Below are 15,763 nucleotides of genomic sequence, written 5' to 3' on the forward strand. Positions count from 1 at the left end.
TATGACATTGACGTGTAATTGACATTTAGAAGGGTGGAACATAGCATTAGAAGTGTTTTATATACTTTTTAAAAATTGACTCCAGGTACGGGAATACCTATTGCTGTCTATGTTACCGGGAATACCTATCAGGTTACCGGAATACCTATTTGGGTTACCAGGAATACCTACCCGATGGCAATTAGGTATTCCCGGTAACCTCAGGTTACCAGGAATACCCATTTCAGGTTACCGGGAATGCTTTACAGCTAACTCTCTCTCTCTGTCTCTGTCTCTCTCTCTGCCCATTAGAAATGCTGAATTGTTGAAGTCATTTTGTTTAAATAGTCTAAACGTTTGAGATTTATCTGTATTTGCCTTTACAATTTATAGCACTGTTCATTTTGAAATGTCAGTATATTATGACTCTAAATGCTTCCTAACATATTCAAAACACACAATACTGCAGTGATTTTTTTCATCACCAAATATCAAACATTTTTTTGATGATGAGATGCATTTTGGAAAAAAGAGATGAGCTCTGGTCTAATGCGCCATCTTAAGAAACCCCCTAGGCTTTTTTTCGGCATTATTTAGCTAGCGTGACTATTCTGAATGAGCCATTTTGATATAGATTAATCTACATTCATTTCATTATTACAGTGAGATTAATCTAGATTAAACAAAATAGTCTATTCCCACCCCTATTAATTATTAATTATTACTTTACCCAAGGTACTCCCATGAAACTAGTCCTGTAGTCATCTGACTGACACTCTGTTGACCGAAGCACAATGACTGACGTGACTTGGTTTGTGGTCACTGTCTTTCTTCAGAAGGCCTGCGACAACCCAGCCAAGGGTCGTTACACCAAGTCGCCTCATCAATCTTTCGGAGCAAAACGTCGCTGCACTTCCTGAGTCCATGAACGCATGCGTTTCGATGGTGTTGTTGCTCTTCTTGGATTTGATGCGCACCGGCACAATGGAAAGGATACAGTCGCTGCCTCCGGCCCCGGTGACTGCTGACAGTTCGCTCTTAGATGACACTTGCTCTTGTGGACTGGAACGTTTTCTGGTGGAGCTTTCACTTGCCTTCTCAGGCTTGGAAGTTGCTTGGTTGCCGTCTTCCTCTCTTTTCGTGTGGAGCAGAGTCAGATAAACTCAGGCAAGTCTACACCAGAGAGTGAGGTTGTACCCTAAAACACGCATCAAAAGCACATTAATGTCTTCAGTAGAGATTGAACACATTCCATTTATATTTCTTGGCTGACACATTAATTCAAAGTGAATTTTAAGGTAAGCGTACCCATTAAGCCCACCAACATCTAAATTTCAGTCGTATGACCTATCCCAGCGGTTCTTAACCTTTTGTCTTAAAGCACCCCCTTACCGCTGTCCAAGACAAGCCACGCACCCCCAACCCAAACTTCTACACGCGTATACGATTATACGATACGATATGATTTAAGTGAATAATTACCATGAATCTTGCTTAAAACATTTACCAATACCTTAATGGCTTTACATGGGGTCCAAAACATGTTTTCATTTGGTTTAATTTGGCCTTATTATAATGTTTGCTAGCAAAATGTTGGTCACAACCTCAACACAAACAAAATTCCGTGCACCCCCTGGAATCTCTGGCGCACCCCCAGGGGGTGCCCGCACCCCAGGTTAAGAACCACTGACCTATCCGATCCGTTCCCTTCTTGGTGCCAGGATTTCCCCCAAAAGATGCTGTTGCCTATTTTTATATAAAAATGTCAAAGGGCTGTGGCTTGACAGTGTTAACAGATTGCTAATTTGTAATAAGTAGGCCTAGGCCTAATTGACTAATACCTACTGGGTATTTTCCATAGACCTAAATTAAACAAAAAGAACAAAAGGAAAAAAAAACAAAAAAAATCAATTTTGTGCCCTGTGAATCGATTATGTGAATTTCGATTCGATTTCGATTAACTTGATTATTCAACCCAGCCCTATGCATAACATTATAATTATACATGGGGGACCGGATAAAACGGCCTAAAGCGAGACATGGGTTCCCCACCCCTAGCTTAGAGAGACTGTGTGTTTAAGTAAGACCAATTTCAAACAAGCTCACCTGGTGTGCCTGGGAGGTTGGCAAATCCACTGTCAAGGTCTCATCTGTTGGAGAGAAAAAAGAAATATTTACCACTCAAGGTTTGTGTTGAGGGTAATTTTACCACTCAAGGTTTGTGTTGAGGGTAATCTTGTCGGTGTGGTTATTTAATAAACTACATGAAATGATCTCATCCACAATACCGCATCAGAATTAGAACTGAGGGAGCCAGAGTGAAACAGGTCTATGTGTCTACAAGCTGTAAGAGGAAGTACAGTTGTCTACAACTTAACTACTTTCAGCAGAAATCCAAGCGTGTGACACAGATAAGGAACAGGCTTACGAGGAGAACTTTCCCTGGAAAAAAATTCACATCAACTTTGTCCAACGCAGTTACTTGGGAGACATACACTGGTTTTCAGACGTAAAACAGGCTTATGAGGACACGTGTGACACAGATAAGGAACAGGCTTATGAGGACAACTTTCCCTGGACAAAAATTCACATCAACTTTGTCCAACGCAGTTACTTGTGAGACATACACTGGTTTTCAGACGTAAAACAGGCTTATGAGGACACGTGTGACACAGATAAGGAACAGGCTTATGAGGACAACTTTCCCTGGACAAAAAAATCACATCAACTTTGTCCAACGCAGTTACTTGAGAGACATACACTGGTTTTCAGACGTAAAAAAGGCTTATGAGGACATGCTCGTTTGGATCAATGTGTACTGACTTAATAACCAATGCACAGCATAATCAGCCCACATGTGAGCTTAGAGCAGGGGTGGGCAACCTTTTTCATTCGAGGGGCCACTTTGAATTCCTCCAAGGGCCGTAATATGAACAGAAAACAGGGATTCCCCTGCACTTTAGGCCTATATTGAAGGCAGCCACTTTTAAAATAGACCCCACCTTCTCTAGGTCCCCTGAATATAACTTAATTGTATTGCAAATGTAATATCTAAGGTTCCTTTACAAAACACATTTCATATGAAGCTGCATAACTAGGGCTGGGTATTGCAGCCATGTTCCTGTATCGATTCGATTTCGATTCTTAGGGCTTTGAATCGATTAATCACGATTCAATTCGATTCGATTAATTCCGAATCGATTCAATCCGTTCCCTTCTTGGTGCCAGGATTTCCGCCAAAAGATGCTGTTGCCTATTTTTATATAAAAATGTCAAAGGGCTGTGGCTTGACAATGTTAACAGATTTTTGGATAATAGTTTTGGGTTATCATCTTATTGAAAGATCCAGTGAAGATCTTAGCTTCCTCTATGAGCATATTTTGCATGGTCACCTTCCACATTCTATCATAATCTTCTGTTTTTATGGTGCCGTACACCCAAACAAGGTTTCCTGTGGCTGAGGCTAACACGGAATGATGCTTCCACCACCATGTTTAATTGTGGAAACCATGTTATGAAATTTTAAGGACTATCCCTTTCTTCACCTGATAGAAGCAGAATTCATGCATCAAAGCAGGTGCAATTGAATCTCATCAGATGAAAGTAGAGACTTTCAAAACTCATTTTTGACTTTCAAATGTTCATAGGCAAAGCTCAATAACACTCTGATATGCACCGCCTTTAGTAAAAGGGTTCTTCTGTGATGATGGCCCCAAAGCCCAATATGATGACATGCCCTAACAGTTGTATTTCTTGAAATAAAACCTCCAGGTGAGGCCAGGTCAATAACAATCATCTGGGCAGGTGTCCAATGCTTCTTTGGTCTAATGAGACTCAGCAGTTTCCACAGTTACACATAGTGGTGGGGACATCTAGTTCTTAAGACTGTTATTCAGCCTCAGACTCAGGGAGTCTGGGTCTGAATCTGGATTGCTGGGTCCTCCAACAACATTGAACTAATTAAAATGTTTACCTTGGGTTACAGAGGTTCTTCAAGGACACTAAAACTATGATACTGGAATGGCCCGCTCATAGTCCAGTCCTCAATCCCACTGAGAGTCTCTGAACATTTTGCGAGCGAAACTGCTTTACAGCAGTCATGATCACGCAGCCGGTCGACCAATCCAACCGCAGTGTCTGAAGCCACTTGTGACGTAATATTGAAAATAAATGCGTATTTTATAAAGATAAGGCAAGTTTAAAAATTCAAACTAAGTGCTGTTTGTAGCAGTAATTTATCCTGCCTTTGGGAAAATGAAAAATGAAAACATAATAACGATTCTCTCCCAAGCAACGGCAGCATGGTGGAGCTCCATAGGACCCCATTCATTCTAACAGCCTCGGCACTCCTCCGTTGGCGCAACTTAGTGGACAGTACCACCCAGAAAAAGTCGGGAGCTTTGTCTCTCGTAATACCCATAAAGCCTCTCTGGTACATGTCTGCAACTGACCTCTTCTGTGGCGTATAACACAGCGGAGACCTGTGCGCAGAGCTGGTTGCCACGGGTGATGATGGTGGCGTGGTTGAAGGCGTTGGCGGGCTCCAGCAGCTGGTGGAGCTGCAGTACCTCCTCCTGCGCGGCGTTGAGCGCCCGCAGACGCTCCCGGCCCTCCGCCTCCCGCTGCCGCTCCGCAGCGGCCTCGCGCACGCGCTGCTGCTCTGCCTCGTGCAGAGACAGGTCCAGGATCTGCTCAGCAGGGAAACAAAGTACAATAGAGTAGAAAACAATGTACACAGAATACATAGAATAGAATGCCTTTACGCTCAAGGGATAGACAAAATAATGTAGAACATTTGAGACACTAATTGCACATGTACTGACCTAATGTCAGCCTACTCAGTGGCTGTTTGAAACCCATATCATTCCGCATTGTCCGTATATACTGTAGTCTACATAATATACAGTATATCACGAAAGTGAGTACACCCCTCACAGTTTTTGCAGATTTGTGAGTATATCTTTTCATAGGAAAGCATTACAGAAATGTCACTTTGACACAATGATTAGTGACCTTTTAACAACATATTTAACTGCTTGAATTTCTTGTTCACTCAGAAAAACCTCACAAAATACAGCCATTAATGTTTGAACATGTACCCACAAAAGAGAGTACACCCCAGATTACAATCCGGTAGAGAAGGGGCCGTGTTGGCTCGGATCGCCTCGAAATTAAAAGGGATTAAAAGGGAGGTCAGCGGTGTGCGTTTCAACCTTTCTTTGCATTGAACTTTTACATTTTGTGTGTCTAAAATAGATTGGTGTGAGATTTGAATGCAATCCTATGGAGAATATCATGATCTGCCTCAGTAGTCCCAGTGCATGTTGACATGCATGTTTCCTTTACGTAGGTGTATTTCAGATTGCCAATGTTGATAGCATTCATGCATCCCCACACCATGTCAGTCCCACTACCATGCTTGGCTAGTGAGAGGATACACTTTTTTTTGTAAAACTCACTTGTTTACCGCCACACATGTTTGACACCATCTAAAGCAAATTTGTTTATCTTGGTCTCGAGAGAGATGAACAGACCAAGGATATGGATCACTGGGACCATGTTGTGTGATCTGAAGAGACCAAGATTTAAAAAAAAATACTTTAGAGGATGTCAAGCATGTGCGGTGGTAAACAAGTGAGTTTCGCAAAAAAAAGTGTAATCCTCTCACTAGCCAAGCATGGTAGTGGGACTGCCATGGTTTGGGGATGCATGAATGCTGTCCACATTGGCAGTCTGAAATACACCTAAAAGAAACATGCATGTCAACATGCACTGTGACTACTGAAGCAGATCATGATATTCTCCATAGGATTGCATTCAAATCTCACACCAATCTATTTTAGACAGATGCACACTCAAAATGTAAAAGTTCAATGCAAAGAAAGGTTGAAACGCACACCGCTGACCTCCCTTTTAATCCATTAATGGCTTTATTTTGGTTTTTTTCGGAGTGAATAAGAAATTTAAGCGGTTAAATATGTTGTTGAAAGGTCACTAATCATTGTGTAAAAGTGAAATTTCTGTAATGCTTTCCTATGAAAAGATATACTCACAAATCTGCAAAAACTGTGAGAGGTGTACTCACTTTCGTGATATACTGTATGAACAATTTTTGGATTCTTAAAAAAAAACAAAAAAACAGCTGTACTGCTCTGTTATCAGAAAGTGCATGCAAGCCCAGATGTGGTGGGCTTAGCGCATTGCGCCACAGTGCCCCCCGGATTCAATGCTTTTAAGGCGTGAACCCTGTGTATAACTGCATTTTAGAGAGATGGTGAGAGAAGGAGTGTTTGCTTTTGCCCCTACTTTAATTCCACAGAAGGTCAATATCCCACACTGTACATATCTGTGGTGCACAACACAGCAGAGACCTGTGCGCAGAGCTGGTTGCCGCGGGTGATGATGGTGGCGTGGTTGAAGGCGTTGGCGGGCTCCAGCAGCTGGTGGAGCTGCAGTACCTCCTCCTGCGCGGCGTTGAGCGCCCGCAGACGCTCCCGGCCCTCCGCCTCCCGCTGCCGCTCCGCAGCGGCCTCGCGCACGCGCTGCTGCTCCGCCTCGTGCAGAGACAGGTTCAGGATCTGCTCAGCAGGGAAACAAAGTACAAAAGAATAGAAAACAATGTACACAGAATACATAGAATACAATATACATATAATAGAATAGAATGCCTTTACGCTCAAGGGATAGACAAAATAATGTAGAACATTTGAGACACTAACTGCTATGTACTGTCAGCCTAGTGTCAGCCTAGGCAGTGGCTGTTTGAAACCCATATCATTCCGCATTATCCGTAAATACATAATATTTACATAATCTACATAATATATGAACATTTTTTGGATTCTTGGGAAAAAACCCCAGCTGTACTGCTGTTATCAGAAAGTGCACGAGTACCTCTCCTGAGCCCCTGTCCTTGCCCATCAGTAAGCTCAATAGGCTACAAGCAGGTATTTACTTTACCAACAACCAGTTCGTTGGGAAGACAGGGTGTCAATACATTTCACGTTGTACTAGGCTAATGTATGGCAGGCTATGTTACAGGGTGTTATTTATTTGAGTCGTTGTTAAGACGTCCTCGCGGCGATTTTGCAAGTAAACATACAATGCAGGGAAGCCCGTCTAGCTAATTAGAAAACGTTTGACAAATTGGAACTTCTGAAAAGTTATTTGACATAGCCTACTAACAACATCCAAAGAGATGACTATTCGTGCGTGCCCTCTCCAGATGCTTTGCAATATTGACAGTGGGCAAATTGAATCATACATGTACCATTTTGTACAGTTCAGAAGACAAGTCCATCGCGGTAGAGATAAAACATTTTGAGAACTTACATTTAGTCTCGCACGGTTAGGTCTAGCTTCCATAACATCGAACGCATAACAAGGAAGAATCAGTCGGTTTGCTGCTAGGTATTAGAGTACCGTATGTTAAGATGTTAAAAGTATAATGGAATTAAGTTATAGCAGAGGTGTTCTAACGTTATAACTGGCTGTGGTTATAGCCCACTCGATACATACAGTAGTGATGTTACGACCAAGCTAGAAATACTGAGAAATGCAGTTAAACTAGTAGAGCTAGGTTCGCTACAAGAAGGGACGCTACTGGCCATCACTGCTTAAAGTCCTTAAAGCGTATCGTAATGTTGTTAAATCCGAAGGGAGACAGCTAGGCTAAAGCCTCATGAGTCTCCATTGTAACAACTAATCAACTTCTCACAGAAATCACTCACCACAGAAATAACTCCCAAGTCATCAGACACTTACTTAAACACATCTGCAGCAAACAATAGTAGGGCCGAATTCACAAGTTTGTATTCCATGGCGTAGCATTCATCTTAACGCTCACAAACCTGTGTGTTTACTTCATTCACGGCGAACACGCCACAACTACGGTTGTACGGTAATGCTCCAGTACAATCATTCCATTGCGAAGGGCCGTAATGCTTGTAATAGCAGTGGGTTAATTACTCCCTTGACGTTTTATTCGCTCGTGTACTAACTATTTCACACATCCCAAGTTTCCCTGAAATCCAGGGAATCTCACTGATATCGAAAATCACTCACTGGTGCCCGCAAGTCGGATAAAGTATCTCTGTTTTTTGACAATGCCAGTGAGAGCGTACAACCAACATGCTAACTCCTGCATAATACTTCGATTAGCATATTTCTACTTGTCTGTTCCGAACGAGCTTTCATTCGGAAAACTGCTTGAGAGCGTGCTGATTTGTCTAGTCATCAAAATCAGGATGGATATCTCTCTGAAATTAGTTTTTGGACATTGGTGTCTGCTATTTTTGCTTAACAACAAACACCCTGGCCACCATCACCAGTCTGATGTTGAACATCTAGTCCAAGACTAAGAAAAAGTTACCTGTGTCGCTGATAGAACATATCGACATGTGCGAATAGATAGCTAACCTTCAATACAAATTAACATAACAACTGTATAGCCACGTCATGACACGGCGTTCCATGACAAATCTGGAAATATCTTCACTTTAACCACCCTAGTCTGCTAGCAGGCTATCCTGATTCAGATAATACTGCAGACACAGCCATATGTTGCAGATAAGAAAAGTAGGCATTGCCTACATAAAACTACTTCAGCCACAACTAAAATAGCCTACAAAGTAGGTAATTTGCCATCTCAATCGATTTTATTGTAGCTTACCTGGGCAAGGTTGATTTTGTCGCGTCCTCATGATCATGATACATGATGTCCCAGATGCTTCTACATGAATGCTGGAAGTTCGTTGCAGCGTGCAACTTCGATCCACAAGTGTTCCATGGCGCATGCGTGTGTCAGTGATCGGGCACAAATTCTATACACTACGCGCCACATTCCATACACTACGCGCCATATTCCACACACTACCCGCCAATTCGACACACTACCCGCCAATTCGACACACTACCCGCCAATTCGACACACTACGCGCGCTGGTGTGTGCCCTTGCAGTACCTGCAAAGCGTCGATAGGGTGGCCTTCGACACACCAGAAATACACCAGAAGTCTGATTTCAGTTTATGAAGACCATTTTTAAAAGTGAATTTTCACATCTTAAAACATTACAAAACACGTTTTGTAGATTATGTAGCTGATCTGGATGGAAAAATGTATCTGGCTGTATCAAGAAAAGAAACTTTTTTAGTGCAGAACATATTAGAAAATGGCTTTGAAACCAAGGCTTATATGAGGACTACAAAACAGTCCTCGTATGCTACATGTCCTCATACCACTTTGAAAAGTATGAAAATTGGTCCTTGTATGCAACCCGCACAAACACACACACACACACACACACACACACACACACACACACACACACACACACACACACACACACACACACACACACACACACACACACACACACACATACACACACACACACTGATGGTGTTTGTTTGTGCTGTATGCACAATTAAACAATTAACAATACTGGTTGTTCACTGATACCTGAGTTAGCTTCTCCCCTCTGTGGGAGGCAATGAAGGATACAGTCCCAGCCGTCAATCATGAAAGCAAAGCCTGCGTGATCTTGAGATACTCATGCATGCAAATTTGATTTATGCCGCTCCATTTTCAGAATTGAATATTTTCTCTGAGGATCTGAATGACCACCATGATGATGTAGACCTCTAAGTAGTAAGTAGACTACTGTATGCCGATTTGCTCTATGGATGTCTGATCCTGTTCAGGAATTGAAGGCATTAATACATTTGTACATGTTTCAGTTTCATGCTGACAACACAGAAGGGAATATGCATGGTAATATTATTATTAATTCATTTTGAAAAAAAAGGAATATCATTATGCCCAGCTCTTTTTGAATCCCTCAAGAAATGTGCAACTTATTTATGTATATAGCCTACAATATTTCAGGTAATTAATATACCTTAAAAGCGTGTGCTGTGTGTAATGAAATGAAATATATCATGTGATGTAATTTAATGTAATGCTATATATTTGAACTGGAGGCATTTTCATGTAAGCAAGAGCCTGCTGCAGCAACTTCATGGGAGGGACTCTAGGGGCAGTGCTAGCACACGTCTGGATCGTGAGCTCATACTGTAGTTTGTTTTGCATGCAAGGGAGCCTACTACAGTAATTGGGATGGGCCATCATTGCCGGGGGGCCCTAGGCTATAGGTTGCTGTAGGCCCCCTTGAAAGGGAAATTTTGTCACAATATTACAGTACATAGATGGTGTCAAAATTCCAAGATAGGAATTAGGAGAGGGAGGGATTTTGAAGAAGGATTTTTGTTCAATACGGCATCTTGTTACAATTATGTAATTATTCATTTTCCCCTCATTTGGCCAATCGGGGGGACCCGGCTGGCAGCTGGGGGCCCCTAGGCTGCAGCCATATCTAGCCTGTGCATAAATGTTCAAAAAAAGGTTTAAAGGCGTTATGGATGAAAACAGGTATTTTATTAGCATCATCTAGGATGTGAAGTTGCAGGTGCAAATGTCTTGATATCATTCCATTATGGTAGCCTGCATTGCATTAGATTAGATTGCATTTAGTAGCAGCTTTTATCCTAAGCAATGATTTCTCATGCTGCCGTTCTATGCCTCAGGGACAGTTTTTCCATATTACAGCAGAGCCTACATTTCAGCAGACACTGCATTTTGTGGGGTTTACTGTTTGCAGGGAAACTGCAAACCAGATTTAACCGACCTATGTAAAAGCAGTCCGCGAACCTAAACATAAACATTACATCATCTGCTTAGATTCATAGCTTTTTGGGGGATATTACGCAGCCAATCTCCATAAATGCATTTCCTTAAAATTTGAGTGTGTTTGCAACCACTGATTATTAGCGAACGAAAGAGGGCGCCCTGGAGTAACGATTGGTGTAAATGTCTGAATTGAATACTCAGCAGTAAGGGGAGAAAAGTGCCGCAGCCGAAGCAGCCTTCCAAGCCCGGCTACTGTATCACCGCTGCAGCAGCTGTGGTCCCGGACCTCTCCTTTCTCACACAGTCGTCTGAACATGGTTTTAGACCACTAACAAGAGGACATATACAGACCCATCGGCTTTAAATATAACCTATGCGGTTATTTGTCGTTTGGATTTGACATGGGAACGCTGTTAGTTCACTGTATTTATTTGCCATAACGGAGAGTATATTTCAGAGAATAAATGCCACGGCAGCAACCCAGTCAAGTCTGTGGCAAGCGGGCAATACATCCTTTCAACTGGGTTGTAGTCGGTCAGTGTGTGTAGGGGAGCAGATTGGCCGTGAGAGGACTCAGAGATGGTAGTCAAGGGGTGTTTGGGTCTTTTGAAACAAACATTTGATTGCTTAAATTTGTCTGCTGGTCACGCAGACACACGCGACCGAAAAGAGAGAAGCGGGCGGGCATGAGAGAGAGAGAGAGAGAGAGAGAGAGAGAGAGAGAGAGAGAGAGAGAGAGAGAGAGAGAGAGAGAGAGTATTGAAGTGCAACACCAGGCACGCACACACACACGCACACACAAGCGCGCGCGCTTTCTCTATCTTCCTCTTTTCAACGATTTTGCACACTGGGCAGTCTGTCTACGGCGCTGTCCGTGGTCCCCGAATATTGACTCGCTTTCCCTGAACATTATCTATAACAAAAACCATCTATCTCAAATGCTCAATGCAAATATTGTATGCACATAGCCAAGAGAATGCAAATGGCAAAGCGCAAACGTCTGGCTTGCTCTCGGTTACCGCAGGCGACCACACACATTCATATCCGTCTGTTCACACAGCGTTCGCGTTCCGTTGGTCAGAGCTAGAGAAAATGCAACCCCCTGTATCGCTGCAAGGCGAAGAGAAGGCGATGAAATGTGGAATCAATGAGAAAGGACGTTTTATCTGTACACAGAACTATGTGCAGTGAGTACATTGTAAAACTGTTCAAATCACAAACTTGCAAGCCAAACGCGGTTTTGCATACTGCTCAAGTTCGGGGTTCTGTTCAATGAACGAATTTATATCACGAGGAGGTCCGAAATTGTGATGTAGTGAGCTCCGTAGCCTATAGGTGTACTAGGCTAGATCAGTTCACCTGTTTTATGCCTGAGTAAACTATCGACGATAGCATCCAGTGCATAGTTTCCTTTAACATTCACAAGCGCATTGCTTAGTCAAATTGAAGCATGGGAATATGCAAGCACATCATGTTCAAGCCCTTTCACCGAACCACCAACCGTCCGTATGTGAAGACGATTTGCATTATTGTAGGTCGTCGAGATGGTTCAACACTGACCATAATGGAAATGGCTAAAGGAGCAACGCACCGCCCTTGGTTTGTTAGAATGTGTCCGTGTATGTCTCTTTCGTGCTTCTGACAAATACTTTTCCCGACTACCCTTTAAACTGAGCGATCAAGTTCAGCCCTCGCACCACACATTGAGATAGGGGAGTGAGCGAAAAGGGGGTGGAGAGAGAAAGAGAGAGGGAGAGAGAAAGAGCGAGCGAGAGAGAGGGAGAGGCAGAGGGAGAGAGAGACTGCAATATCATTTGTGAATTGCTCGCACAGTGGCGCAGATAGGGGCTGCGAACACACGCGCTGCTGTTGCAGGAGAGGCGCGTATCGGAGCCGCCGTGAAAACCAGAGGAAAGGGAGAATGCGGGACAGACAGAGGAAATAATCTTCTCGCCTTGGAATTTTACGAATCTTTCCCCCCAGACGCCAACTAACTGGATTACAACAGTAGACACTGAATTTATTCCCTTTTTCAACTGATCACTGCGATTTTTTTCTGTTGCTGCTGCTCTCGCATCACTAAACATTGCGGTGCTGCGGACTTTTTCCCTCCTCTCTCTCTTCTGAGCTGGGCAGCCAGCACTCCGAGGCAGGGAGTGTACGTGTGCGTGTGTTAAGCCGTGGGTGGAAGAAGAACAATCTGAGCAGTAATAAGCGTCTGCACGGGGCCACCGGACAGTGTATCCTTGTCTAACCTGACATCGGACACGGCGCAACGGCAGAGGGACAGCCCCGCAAACTTCTCACCATTTGCGCCTTTTTGATGCGTAATACATGTTTTGCGGTGGAAAGATTTTTTCCCCATTATTTCGCTGGCAAGGAAGACGGACAGAAACGGGATATTTAAAAAGGTCGCAAACCAGTCTGTTTGAAGGCATCTTTTCACTGCTGGCTGAATAAAAGTGGACCCATTATTGGAAGAAAAACGAACTCACGCATAGAATTACATTTTTTTACCTACCTTGGAAATGATAGAACATTGAAATTCATTTTGGATTTTTTTTTACATTTCTGTTTAAAACATCCATATGAATTCATGACATATGGGTGGGAAAAACAGACAGTTTCAGTCCTGCTGACAGGGGACCGAGAATATACGAGAGGGGGTGAAGGAATCCGCCGTAGCGGGGAAGGAGGTGCAAAAAGCTGGACACTGGCTGCGATCTGATGCAGGCGAAGCCGTGTGTAATTTGGATGATGGAGCTGCGCGCCTTCTGAAAACCACAAGCCTTCTTATTAGGGGAAAATTGATCGCCACTTGGACTGAATTATTTGCGCATTATTATTGCTGCTGCATTTTTGTTTTTTAGCGCAAAAAGGTTAACAACCGCCGAGAACCATGAGGACTACTGGCGCAGTGGACTATTTGTGTTACTCGATGATCATCCTACAGCTGCTGACTCAGCCCGCAGCTAAGAAAGTGCTCCGCTACCGCTTGGCTGAGGAGGGTCCCGCCGACATCCGAATAGGAAATGTAGCCGCCGACCTGGGTATCGTAGCGGGCTCTGGCGAGGTAACTTTCACGCTGGAGTCGGGCTCCGAGTACTTCAAAATCGACAACATCACCGGGGAGCTGAGCACAAACGAGAGGCGGATAGACCGGGAGAAGCTGCAACAGTGCCAGATGATTTTTGATGAGAACGAATGTTTCATAGATTTTGAAGTGTCAGTGATTGGACCAGCGCAAAGCTGGCTCGATTTGTTCGAGGGGAAAGTAATCATTTTGGACATAAATGATAACACGCCGTCTTTTCCATCTCCCGTCCTGACACTGTCGGTGGAAGAGAACAGACCGATTGGCACGCTCTATCTTTTGCCCACGGCAACCGACCGTGATTTCGGCAGGAATGGAATTGACAGATATGAGCTCATTCAGGATAGCAGTGACTCCAGAAGGATGGGCACCAGCAGTAACGGGGACTCTCACGGCAAGCGGCGGTTCGATGACAGTTCACGAAACAGTTTTTTCGAGTTGCAAGTGGCTGATACTACCGACGGAGAAAAACAGCCGCAGCTCATCGTCAAGGGCGCCCTGGATAGAGAGCAGCGGGACTCATATGAGCTGACTCTGCGTGTGAGGGATGGGGGCGACCCGTCTCGCTCCTCCCAGGCTATCCTGAGAGTAATGATTACAGATGTGAATGACAACAGCCCGCGCTTTGAGAAGAGCGTCTACGAGGCTGACCTACCGGAAAACAGCTCCCCTGGCGCCCCCATCCTCCAATTAAAAGCTATGGATGCCGACGTCGGCGTGAACGGGCAAATTGAGTATGTTTTTGGCGCTGCAACAGAGTCTGTGCGGAGGCTCCTGAGACTGGACGAGAGCACGGGCTGGCTGAGCGTGCTCCACCGAATCGACCGCGAGGAGGTGAGCCAGCTGCGCTTCTCCGTCATGGCACGCGACCGCGGTCAGCCTCCCAAGACGGACAAAGCCACCGTGGTGCTCAACATCAAAGACGAGAACGACAACGAGCCCACCATCGACATCCGCAAGATCGGACGCATCTACCTGCGTGACGGCGTGGCCAACGTGGCCGAGGATGTGGTGGTGGACACGCCCATTGCACTGGTCCAGGTGTCAGACCGTGACCAGGACCAAAACGGTTTTGTGACCTGCACAGTGGTGGGCGATGTGCCCTTTCAGCTGAAACTGACCAGCGAGAATGACGGCGAGATGAACAAAAAGAAGTACTTCCTCCACACCTCTGCCCCCTTGGACTATGAGTCGGTGCAGGAGTACACGGTGGTCATCGTGGCGGTGGACTCGGGAAGCCCCAGCCTGTCCAGCAACAACTCCCTGCTGGTCAAGGTCGGGGACACCAATGACAACCCGCCCATCTTCGCCAAGAGCACGGTGGAGGTGTCCTTCCCGGAGAACAACGCGCCGGCAGAGAGGGTGGCCACGGTGCGAGCCACGGACGCCGACAGTGGCAAGAACGCAGAGCTCTCATACTCGCTGGACTCCTCGGTGAACGGCATCTTCTCCATTGATGCGGACAGCGGCGACATCCGGGTCAACACCATCCTGGACCGGGAGCAGACGGAGCGCTACGAGTTCAAGGTCGTGGCCAAGGATAAGGGCATGCCCATCCTCCAGGGCTCGGCCACCGTGGTCGTCTTGGTAGCAGACAAGAACGACAACGAGCCCAAGTTCATGCAGGACGTGTTCACCTTCTACGTGAAGGAGAACCTGCAGCCCAACAGCCCTGTGGGCATGGTCACTGTGATGGACGCAGACAAGGGCCCCAATGCCCAGATGAGCCTGTACATCGAGGAAGAGGAGGAGATCTTCTCCATCGAGAACGACACAGGCACCATATTCTCCACCGTGTCCTTCGACCGCGAGCAGAAGACCCAGTACTCCTTCCGGGTCAAGGCCGTGGACGGCGGCGACCCGCCGCGCTCCGCCACGACCACCGTCTCGCTCTTCGTCATCGACGAGAACGACAACCCCCCCTCGGTCATCTTCCCCCTCAACAACACCTACACCCTGCTGCCGCCGGCCAGCACCGAGAAGACCGTCGTGCGCACCGTGGT

The 15,763-nt window shown here is 45.2% G+C and overlaps 2 protein-coding genes across 3 annotated transcripts in view; one reads left to right on the plus strand and one right to left on the minus strand.

Moving 5' to 3' along the window:
• Positions 1–3,850: 3,850 nt before the first annotated feature.
• Positions 3,851–10,982, minus strand: LOC134437384 (mRNA export factor GLE1-like). The gene is made up of 4 exons (XM_063186877.1): positions 10,928–10,982; positions 8,651–8,676; positions 6,351–6,557; positions 3,851–4,667 (listed from the first exon to the last, which is right to left on the minus strand). Exons 1-4 carry the CDS (start codon positions 10,980–10,982, stop codon positions 4,344–4,346), a joined length of 612 nt encoding a protein of 203 aa, XP_063042947.1. The 3' UTR covers positions 3,851–4,343.
• A 1,535-nt stretch (positions 10,983–12,517) lies between these two features.
• Positions 12,518–15,763, plus strand: part of pcdh7b (protocadherin 7b) — a 305,576-nt gene continuing 302,330 nt past the window's right edge. For both annotated transcript variants that reach the window (XM_063186630.1, XM_063186631.1), the window contains exon 1: positions 12,518–15,763. This exon is cut by the window's right edge and continues 889 nt beyond it. In XM_063186630.1, the coding sequence (XP_063042700.1) occupies positions 13,566–15,763 (2,198 nt within the window). In that variant the 5' untranslated portion in view covers positions 12,518–13,565.

Source organism: Engraulis encrasicolus, chromosome 21 (genome assembly GCF_034702125.1).
Source record: "Engraulis encrasicolus isolate BLACKSEA-1 chromosome 21, IST_EnEncr_1.0, whole genome shotgun sequence".
Lineage (NCBI taxonomy): Eukaryota > Metazoa > Chordata > Actinopteri > Clupeiformes > Engraulidae > Engraulis > Engraulis encrasicolus.

What these genes read in the sequence shown, in the direction of transcription:
- LOC134437384 (XM_063186877.1), bottom strand. Translation starts at nt 10,982, where the DNA reads ATGTTCAGACGACTGTGTGAGAAAGGAGAGGTCCGGGACCACAGCTGC. An exon ending in GGACCACAGCTGCTGCAGCG is followed by an intron (nt 8,677 to 10,927) that starts GTGATACAGTAG and finishes CATGATCATGAG; the next exon opens with GACGCGACAAAATCAACCTT. An exon ending in GCAACCAGCTCTGCGCACAG is followed by an intron (nt 4,668 to 6,350) that starts GTCTCTGCTGTG and finishes CCTGCTGAGCAG; the next exon opens with ATCCTGGACCTGTCTCTGCA.